Source organism: Ovis canadensis, chromosome 2 (genome assembly GCF_042477335.2).
Source record: "Ovis canadensis isolate MfBH-ARS-UI-01 breed Bighorn chromosome 2, ARS-UI_OviCan_v2, whole genome shotgun sequence".
Classification (NCBI taxonomy): Eukaryota; Metazoa; Chordata; class Mammalia; order Artiodactyla; family Bovidae; genus Ovis; species Ovis canadensis.
In genome coordinates this window covers 197863877-197875249 of record NC_091246.1, presented here as the reverse complement: position 1 = coordinate 197875249, position 11373 = coordinate 197863877, and the positions used below count along the sequence as shown (strand labels likewise).

Here is an 11373-nt window from a genome sequence, read left to right as displayed (position 1 = left end):
GGTAATCAGGGATGGCTTCTCAAAGAAAGAAGTATATGCTGAGTTGTGGGAGTACAATTAGGTTTCGCCATCTATCAGAAAAATAAGCCTATGAATAAAAGAATGACGTAAGTGTGTTTCTGACAGAAGGCCCATCCAGAAGAGAGCATGGCATGGTGCAATCAGGGAGTGTGTGTGTGTGTGTGTGCACATGTATGTTGGATCCTATGTGAAACAGTGAGCTCATTTGTTTATCTACATTCTTCTTTATGAAGAGGAAGGATAAAAATGTTAACCTGCTTCATTTTGGACTGATCAAATCGATGATAATCCAGCAACTTTGATGAGACATAAATGCCCATATTAAAATTCCACAAATGCTCACCATCAAGGAAGTCTATCAATTCATACTACTGAAGTTTTTTCTTATTAATATTTATTTATATATTACTTATATTCTCCCCACAGATGGAAAGATAGCAAATTTAACCTTCTTTTAGATTAACGTATATATCCTTACAAGTTTGACAATCACAAAGTACTTGCATATGCATTATCTTCTTTGATCCTGAGCTCTTTTTCTTTTCTCTTGATGGCAGTGAGGAAAAAAAAAAAAACTTTTCTCTTTCATCAATTCTGCCAATTGATAATTGGACAGTCAATTCAGTGGCTGTATAAGATACTCCCTTAATCTTTTTTAGTCAATCGCATCAAACAAGAATTTCTGACTAGAAATAAATCTGTAACAAATACGATTGATATTCTAAAGTAACAGATGTGAAAATTTACAGTATATTTCAAAACCTAATTGATTTTTAAAACCACATGCATGGATTGTCAAGGAAATAAATTTCTGTAATTTGTTGGGATACAAGTATGGTCTGAGAATGGTCTGTGGATTACCAGGAGTCTTGTCTGAAGGGAGAGAAATACAAATACAGACCTGGATTTTAGGCCTGACTCTGTCACTCTGTGGTCCAGAAACTCAACACTGTTCCCTGGCTGCTCTGTCTGCAAGATGAGAACTTTGATACAGTTACACATAGCTTGGGATACATTTAGAAAGTGATTTAAAAGTGTTCTAATCACTTTCACTTATTTTGATTTTATTCTTTGCAGTGATCCTGTGTAGTAACTGGACCATGATATAGCATTTATAATAATAAAAAAGAGAATGGGATGTCCAGAGAAGTGCAGGGGCAGGCTCAGCATTGCATGACTGCAGCAGGGTCTCCTGGCTTCCAGGAAAGCACACCCACTGCTGCCACCCAGAGCTCTGGAGTCCCCAGATGAAATTCCAGAAGAAGATCCTGTATGCAAGCAGGCTTGTACTCAGCTTCCTGAACTGGTTCTACCTACTCTTTGGTGCAGACCCTCCTTAGGGCCAAAAGAGATTAAGGTAGGCCTAGGAGGGAAAGGCAGCAAATAAGAACTTTAATAAATTAAATTTAAATTTAAAAATTGGGCTTATATGATCCAGGAATCTGACTCCTGGGCATATATCCAGAGAAATCTCTAATTCAAAAAGATCCATGTACCCCAAAGTTCACAACAGCACTATTTACAATAGCCAAGACATGGAAGCAACTTAAGTGTCCATCAATAGATGAATGGATAGAGAAAATGTGGTACATATATACAGTGGAATATTACTCAGCCATAAAAATGAAATAACGCCATTTGCAGCAACATGGATGGACCTAGCGATTATCACACCAAGTGAAGTAAGTCAGACAAAGACAAATGTCCTATTATATCACATATATGTGGAATCTAATCTATGACACAAATGAATTTATTTATGAAATAGAAACTGACTCACAGACATAGAAAACAAACTTATATTTACCAAAAGGGAGAAGGAGTGGAGGAACAATAGATTGAGAGTTTTGGGATTAGCAGATAGAAATTGCTATATATAAAATAGATAAACAGCAAGATCATACTGTATAGTACAGGGCACTATATTCAATATACTGAAGTAAGTCATAACAGAAAAGAATATGAAAAAGTATGTTTATACATATGTATAATTGTATCACTTTTCAGCATACCAGATGCCAACACAATGTTGTAAGTCAATTATATTTCAATAAAATAAATAAAATAAAAACAAACTTTATCTTCTCTAGATTTCTTCACAATTGCCAAAATTTGCAATCCTCAGATGCAAACGTTTGCTTCTGGCAGGGGAGGGGCTTTTTCAGTTAAAATCAGACTAAGAAAAATATTCAAAAATTAAATTTTATTAAACATTATTTTAAATAGGAAACAACCTTGGATTTTTTGTTGTTGGTTTTAATACAAGAGCATTATTGAGCCATAACTCATATACTTTAGCAAGTGACTTATTTAAAATGTATAACCTGATAGCTTTCAGTATATTCACAGAGTTGAAATTTGACCACAGTCAAATTTAGAACATTTTATCACCCCAAAATGATACTCTGTATCCATTATCAGTCATTCCTATTTCCTTTAAAAGTTCTTCCCTCCCAAAGTCCTAGGAAATTCCTAAAATAATTTCTGTCCCTATAGATTTGCATATTCTGAACATTTCATACAAATTGATTCATACTCTATGTTATATTTTTTACCTCATTTCTTTAACTTAGTAAAATATTTTCAAGGTTCAGTGGTGGTGTAGTATGTATTAATATCTGCATTCTTGTACATATTAAGCAATATTCCATTGCTTGGACATACCACATTTATCCATTCATCAATTTTTGCCACTTCTTGGCTATTATGACTAATGCTCCTATCTATGTACATCAATTGTACCAGTTTTTGTGTGGATGTATGTTTTCACTGGGCTTCCCTCATAGTTCAGTTGGTAAAGATTCTGCCTGCAGTGCAGGAGACCCTGATTTGGTTCCTGAGTCAGGCAGATCCGCTAGAGAAGGGATAGGCTATTCTTGGGCTTCCCTTGTTGCTCAGCTGGTAAAGAATCCTCCTGCAATGTGGGAGACCTGCGTTGGGAATCCCTGGAGAAGGGAAAGGCTACCTACTCCAGTCTTCTGGTCTGGAGAATTCCATGGGCTGTATAGTCCATGGGATCACAAAGAGTTGGACACAACTGGGTGACTTTCACTTTCACATGTTTTCATTTTTCTTGACTAATGCCTAGAAGTAGATTTGCTGGATCAAATAACTTTTAGTTATTTAGTTTCACTTTTCAAGGAACTGTGAAACTTTTTTTTTTTTTTTTGCAAAGCAGCTGCAGCATTTTTTTTTTCCAACTATTACTTTATTTATATTACTATGCTTAAGTTACATGGAAAAGACAACCAAGCAGTTCTGCCCCATATCAGGAAAAGTTTCCAATCAACACCAATTATGTGGTGACAAATAACTAGGAATGGTGACATCTTTGGGTCAAGACTGACAAGGAAGAATGGGCTCTGATGCTACGGTTCATCTCCAACAAGAATATGGCACAATGGCCAGCACAAGCAATACTAACACTGAACCTTTAGCGCTGGTCACAAATTCGGATCTCTTCTCTGAAGCTAGCAAATCAAGTGAAATAACTGTTTTTTTTTAAAAAAAGTCTTAAAATGAAGCCCAAATAAATTTAAAAAACCATGCTCTTGACACATTTTCCTTTCAAAATTTACATAAAATACTTTTCACTCTTAATAGCCCAGATTTTTTTCCTCACATAGCCCACCATGTAGCTGCAGATAGACTATTCTGCCTCAAGATGTAAACACAGGGGGAAAAAAAAAAGGCATCTGCATAATATTCTCTCTACACACTGCTGTTGGATGGAAAATAGAAAATTAAAAAAAAAAAAGGAAAGAAAGGAAGGTTCCATCATAGATTCTCACAACCTCTTGTTCCGCAGTTCATGAATCCGACTCTGATGCTAAGGTGACAGTGTATGTAAGTAGATTTTTGTTTTCAGTGAAGGAGACCTGGGAAAAGATGGATTTCTCTCTTTTTCTTCAAGAGTTATCAGATGGTACATGCTCCTCAAAGCCCTCACTTTCTCGAACTAGAGCGCGTTCCAGGATCACACGACCTTCTTTATAACGCTGGCTGTCTTCAGTGGCAAACTCATAGATCCATCCCAGTTTGCTATTGCAGTTTTTGCAGCTCACATCTCGAACCATGTGGCGGCCAGTGAGCATGACCCGATCTTGAACTTCACTATACTGTAGGTTAACTACCTTGTTAAAAAGAAATGCTCTGCCAGTGGCGCCTGTGAACCGAGTGGAGATGAGTTCTGAACGGTTGGTCAGGATCGTATCGCAGTTTGCACAGGAAAACAGACGGGTACCACCAATATGATCAAGGAAAATCCTGCCCATTTTTATAGCTGAAGCTCTAAAAACCCCGAGCGGCTGTGAAGTCGGCGGCCGCCTGCGGCTTTCGCTTCTCAGCTGGGATGAAGCCCCTTAGCCACCAGAGTCTTCAGGTTTAGTCAGCCAGCTGCAGCATTTTATATTCCCACAAGCAAGATCTCAGCGTTCCAGTCTCATTACATCTTTGCCATCATATATTATTATTTGTCTTTTTCTTTATAACTGTTTTAAAGGGTGTGTATCTCATTGTGGTTTTGATTACCATTTCTCTGATGGTTAATTATATTGAACACCTTTTTATGTACTATTTGGGTATTTATGTGTCTTCCTAAGAGAAATTGTTAGTCAAATCCTTTGTCCATTTTTAAAATTTGATACTTGTCTTTTTAATATTAGTTGTAAGAATTCTTTGTATATGCTAGATTCAAAGTTCCTTATTATATATAGTATTCGCAAAAAATTTTTTTTCCCAATTTATGTGTTATGTTTTTAATTTCTTGATGGTGTCCTCTAAAGCACAAGAATTTTAGTTTATATTGTCTAATTTATCTGTTTTATCTTTTGTCATTTGAGGTTATAGTGTCAAATCTAAGAAGGATTTTCCTAACTTGAGGTCATGAAGATTCTGTTTGAAAATTTTAGCTCTTATGTGTAGGTCAATGACCCATTTGGGGTCAGTTTTTGGGTTTGGTATGAGGAAAAGGTTCAACTTGGTTTCCTTATTGAAATAACAAAATGAGCAGGAATAAGTGGTTGCCAAATTGTGGGCTGGAAGAATTCCAACAGTCCTCCATGTGACACATTGCATTTTCCAAATAATTTTATAATTTTTTTCTCCATTTGCTTTTATAGAACTTGCCATTCACCCATTATAGGGTAGATTTTATTTCTCTTCATCTTGAGATTGAGGGTGCTTGTTGCTCACTTCTAACCCACAGAATCTGGGAGAATTGATGCTATGTGATATTTGAGCCACTGATATTCTTAGCTAGAACCTGAACTAATGCTTAGAGTATTGAGCACTAAAAAATTCTATTTCTTCTCCAAGGCTACTTCAAAGCAAGAAAACAGAGTCTTTGAAGAAATCTATTGTAGGTGTTTTAGACCACAGTCCCAGCTGAGGCCCCAGACAACATGAAATATCAACTGCCAGATGTGTAACTAAAGATGCTATCAATTCTGGTTTCCTCAGTGTGTATGCCCAGCAGTGGGATTGCTGGGTCATAAGGCAGTTCTATTTCCAGTTTTTTAAGGAATCTCCACACTGTTCTCCATAGTGGCTGTACTAGTTTGCATTCCCACAGGATACAGGATGCTTGGGGCTGGTGCACTGGGATGACCCAGAGAGATGGTATGGGGAGGGAGATGGGAGGGGGGTTCAGGATTGGGAACTCATGTACACTTGTGGCGGATTCATGTTGATGTATGGCAAAACCAATACAGTATTGTAAAGTAAAATGAAGTGAAATTAAAAAAAAAAGATGCTATCAGATAATTCAAGTCCCCATCTACTGAGTGATCCAAGGTAAAACCCTAAATACTGTTGTACAAAATAACATGTCTGAGTTCTTCACCCACAGATCCATGAGTACAAAAAAATTGTTGGGAAAGATGATCTGCTTGTGAGTAGAGTAACAATCCTTGAATGATCCTCCAAATGACTGCATTGTTGTAATGACTAAAATAACAGGTGTGAAGATTAGAATATTTAATGAATTACAGGAAGTATGAGGAAACTATGGGAGGAAGGTCCTGTTCTTTGGCTTTCCCCCTAGTCCACAAGGATGTCCCTACTGTGGTCCTTGCCTACCTCTCTACCCCCTCCCCCCAGACTCATGGACCAGCAAAACATCTTGGAGTGCTGGTTCTCATCTGGCTCCTAAAGGGCCTGTGTTCCTCTGGTCTGAGATGTTTTTCTCCTCCCATTCCTCTTTGCTGTTTCCTCCACACATCTGTGATTTATGAAGGTTAGTCTGCCTTCGGGCTCAGTGCACAGAGCTCTTCTTTCACCACATTCACTGTCCATGTGAGTTCCCTTTATGCATGCATTTGCACTTAGTCGCTCTTTGTGACCCATGGACTGTAGCCCACCAGGCTCCTCAGTTCATGGGACTCTCCAGGCAAGAATACTAGAATGGGTTGCCATTTCTTTCTCCAGGGGATCTTCTAGACCCAGGGATCGAACCCATGTCTCTTGCATCTCCTGCATTGCAGGCAGATTCTTTGCCAGCGGAGACACCAGGGAAGCAGATTTCCTTTATAATGGAACTTAAAACTATCAGCATACAGAAGCTTTTCCTCACTTATTATGGCCTACAGTGACCCAGATCTGACTAACCTTCAGGGTTCTTCTCTAGCCCTAGAAGCGCAGTTATTCCTGCCTTGTGGGACTGTGGATAGACGCCCAAAGTATCATATAGCCCTCCTTCAGATCTCCAAAATTTTACATATGCAACTGCCTCTGCCCAAATTTCTCTTCTACTTCTTTGTTTCATTATACTCTGATTATTCTTTGAAATTTTGCTCTTCATTTAAACTCCATCTGATATCCTACTTTCTCAGACTCATCTGAGGGGCCCTATTGGTTGCTCTTACATTCTGTGGTTTGTGTTCCTATTTTTTGTGATGCTCTTGGTACTGTTGACTTGCCTGTCTGAACCTCTGGATTTAGAGCTCTTAGAAAGTAGAGAGCAGTGTGTCCTGGGACTTAACATGCTGTATATTCCAGTGTGGAGGCCAAGTATGTGGTTTTACTGGAGATGGCATGTACATTAAATAAGACACCTGGATGAAAAAGCACCCCTTTCCCTTGCTGTAGAATCTTATAAGGCAAATCCTTGTCAATTGCCTTTACTATATTATCCAGACACTTGGCTGTGATCCATCAGACACTCTCATCCATTAAATATGATTATATGCTTTGTTAGAATAGCCAGATGTTAAGCACGGTGAAAAGATGTCATTTCACCCAATGGAAAGATTATGAACATATTTACAGTGGCAATCAACCACAAACCACATTTAAATCAACCACATTAAATGATCCAATTAAATTATGGATAGAGTAGACAGGTTTTTCTGTTAGTGAACCCTGGAATAATGGGTTCTCCCAGGAGAGTGGAGTTTTGGGGTGGAGTTGAATTTCTGAGGAGTAGTCATGACCTTGCTAATTGTTCTATCTGTTTGAAATTTTATTGATGATTTGTGAAAGTTGTTATCCCAGGAAAGCCTACCCCAAAGTTCAAGATATTTTAAGGATTTATATAGGACATGTTTTAAATGGGATTTCATCCCTGTTCAGTTGATGGGGCCAGCATCTAACCAGATAGCCATGCTAGAAATATGGAAGTCAATCAGTTATCTGGTTCTGCCTATCTCATCTCCCAAATACTATTCCAATTGTCTCATTTACAGGCTAATAGTAAACTGTTCCAGTCAACATACCCTTATTACCTCTTGGGTGAACTCCCTCCATAATTTAAAGGTTAATGAATTCCTTTTGTAAATCTAAGGAGATATTGATTGACCTGGGGAAGAATTTCAATACACACAGTATGGAAGTCAAAGAATTGAACATTTTAATTATGTTTTTCTAATATGGACATTTTGAACTGAAATTATTTCCCAATACCTTCTGATAAAGTTTGATTACTAAACTTCCCTAACTCTGAGAAAGGGAGAACTAATTTGGTAAGTAAGAAATTAAATTTGAAAAAGAGGCAAGCACTATAGATGTGGAGAGAGAGAAAAAAAAATTTGAGACTAAAAAATGATAGCTAAGGAATGGAGCTAAGAGAGGAAAAGCCAGTATTACCAGCAGGGAACTTGAAATATTTTTCTACAAGAATTAATGAAGATGGGAGAAGGTCCTTTACCTAGGAAGAGCCTGGTGTTTGGAAGGATCACTGTTAATGGCACTATTCTAAGAAGCTTTGTGGTAGCTGAGTTATTGTTCACAGTCTACCAGCTATCTGGAGTGAGGTCTTCCCATCATTGTGCTCAGGGACTTTCATCATTATTTCTTCCTTCAGCACAAGGGAATGACTTAAGTTCATCCACACCCATCACCTTATCTATGACTACCTGGGATAAATGGTAACTCCCTTTGCTGCCAGAGACTTCCCTGGTGGCTCAGATGGTAAAGCATCTGTCTACAATGCTGGAGCCCTGGGTTCGGCTTCCGGATTGGGAAGTTCCCTGGAGAAGGAAAAGGCAACCCACTCCAGTACTTTTGCCTAGAAAATCCCATGGACGGAGGAGCCTGGTGTCCATGGGGTCTCAAAGAGTCAGACACGACTGAGCAACTTCACTCAATTTACTGCCAGATCCAAGAAGTGTGTGTGTGTGTGTGTGTGTGTGTGTGTGTGTGTGTGTGTGTGTGTGTGTGTGTTTTGGATCATCACAATCAACTAAGGCAATTTGGGGACAACATTTAAACAACAGCACTGACTGTGGCACAGACCATGAACTCCTTATTGCCAAATTAAGATTGAAGAAAGTAGGGAAAACCACTAGACCATTCAGGTATCACCTAAATCAAATCCCTTATGATTATACAGTGGAAGTGATAAATAGATTCAAGGGATTAGATCTGATAGACAGAGTGCCTGAAGATCTATGGACAGAGGTTCATGACATTGTGCAAGAGGCAGGAATCAAGACCATCCCCAAGGAAAAGAAATGAAAAAAGGCAAAATGATTGTCGGAGGAGGCCTTACAAATAGCTGTGAAATGAAGAGAAGCAAAAGGCAAAGGGGAAAAGGAAAGATATACGAATTTCAATGCAGAGTTCCAAAGAATAGTAAGGAGAGATAAGAAAGCCTTCCTCAGCAATCAATGCAAAGAAATAGAGGAAAACAATAGAATGGGAAAGTCTAGAGATCATTTCAAGAAAATTAGATACCAAGGGAATATTTCATGCAAAGATGAGCACAATAAAGGACAGAAGTGGTATGGACCTAACAGAAGCAGAAGATATTAAGAAGAGGTTGAAAAATACACAGAAGAATTGTACAAAAAAGATCTTCATGACACGGATAATCATGATGGTGTGATCACCAACCTAGAGCCAGACATCCTGGAATATGAAGTCAAGCGGGCCTTAAGAAGCATCACTATAAACAAAGCTAGTGGAGGTGATGAAATTCCAGTTGAGCTACTTCAAATCCTAAAAGATAATGCTGTGAAAGTGTTGCACTCAATATGCCAGCAAACTTGGAAAACTCAGCAGTGGCCACAGGACTGGAAATGGTCAGTTTTCATTCCAATGCCAAAGAAAGGTAATACCAAAGAATGCTCAAACTACCGCACAATTGCACTCATCTCACATGCTGGTAAAGTAATGCTCAAAATTCTCCAAGCCAGGCTTCAATAGTACATGAACCATGAACTTCCTGATGTTCGAGCTGATTTTAGAAAAGGCAGAGGAACCAGAGATCAAATTGCCAACATCCACTGGATCATCAAAAAAGCAAGAAAATTCCAGAAAAATATTTACTTCTGCTTAATTGACTATGCCAAAGCCTTTGACTGTGTGGATCACAACAAACTGTGGAAAATTCTTCAAGAAATGGGAATATCAGACCATCTGACCTGCTTCTTAAGAAGTCTGTATGCAGGTCAGGAAGTAACAGTTAGAGCTGGACATGGAACAATAGACTGGTTCCGAATAGAAAAAGGAGGACGTCAAGTCTGTATATTTTCACCCTGCTTATTTAACTTACATGCAGATACATCATGAAAATGCTGCACTGGATGAAGCACAAACTGGAATCAAAATTGCTGGGAGAAATATAAATAACTTCAGATATGCAGATGACACCACCCTTATGGCAGAAAGCAAAGAAGGACTAAAGAGCCTCTTGATGAAAGTGAAAGAGGAGAGTGAAAAAGTTGGCTTAAAACTCAACATTCAGAAAACGAAGATCATGGCATCTGGTCCCATCACTTCATGGCAAATAAATGGGGAAACAATGGAAACAGTGACAGACTTTGTTTTCTTGGGCTCCAAAATCAATGCCAATGGTGACTGCAGCCATAAAATTAAAAGACACTTGCTCCTTGGAAGAAAAGTTATGACCAACCTAGAGAGCATGTTAAAAAGCAGAGACATTACTTTGCCAACAAAGGTCCGTCTAGTCAAAGGTATGGTTTTTTCCAGTAGTCATGTATGGATGTGAGAGTTGGACCATAAAGAAAGCTGAGCACTGAAGAATTGATGCCTTTGAACTGTGGTGTTAGAAAAGACTCTTGAGAGTTCCTTGGACTGCAAGGAGATCCAACCAGTCCATCCTAAAGGAAGTCAGTCCTGAATATTCATTGGAAGGACTGATGCTGAACCTCCAATACCTTGGCTACCTGATGTGAACTACTGACTCATTGGAAAAGACCCTGATGCTGGGAAATATTGAAGGCAGGAGGAGAAAGGGACAATAGAGGATGAGATGGTTTTATGGCATCACCGACTCAATGGACATGGGCTTGAGTAAACTCTGGGAGTTGGCGATGGACAGGGAGGCCTGGTGTGCTAAGGTCCATGGGGTCACAAAGGATTGGACACAACTGAGTGACTGAACTGAACTGAACTTAACTGTAGTGAGTTTAGAGATCCAACCTTGAGACTCAATGAGTGGGGAAACTGTTAGTGAAATTGCTATAGTCTGCTCTTTTCCATTTACTAAGTATAACCTTAGGAAAATTTCATAAACACTCTATTTGAATTTCCTTGTGTGTAAAGTAGGGATAATAATTTCTCACTACTTGGAGTTGTCATGGGAGGAATACATGGAATAATATATCTATATATAAAGTTTCTTAGTCTGTCTGGAACCTGAGAGATGACCAATAAATTATAGATATTATTGTACTCAAAGTTATTAATGATCCTACTTAATCATCATCAGATTTCTCCTGATTTCTCTTTGGGTACTAATAACATAGACTATTAAATTTATCTTGTAAGAATGTCTTTCTGCTTTATGGTTATTGAGAAAAATCAGCTTAGAAAAAATACTCTCCTAGTAAGTAAGTATGGGAAATGTTGCATGCTATATACAACTTTCATCTTTATCTTGTTCTTCTGGAG

At 38.5% G+C, this 11373-nt stretch overlaps 1 protein-coding gene across 1 annotated transcript; it reads right to left on the bottom strand.

Annotated features, from left to right (window-relative positions):
- Positions 1–3207: 3207 nt before the first annotated feature.
- On the bottom strand, positions 3208–4406 carry LOC138432843 (protein yippee-like 5). The gene has a single exon (XM_069574471.1). It carries the CDS (start codon positions 4293–4295, stop codon positions 3930–3932), a length of 366 nt encoding a protein of 121 aa, XP_069430572.1. The 5' UTR covers positions 4296–4406; the 3' UTR covers positions 3208–3929.
- Between the last annotated feature and the right edge of the window lie 6967 nt (positions 4407–11373).

Bases quoted from the DNA above. Each gene is read 5' to 3' on its own strand.
- LOC138432843 (XM_069574471.1), bottom strand. From the start codon at position 4,295: ATGGGCAGGATTTTCCTTGATCATATTGGTGGTACCCGTCTGTTTTCC.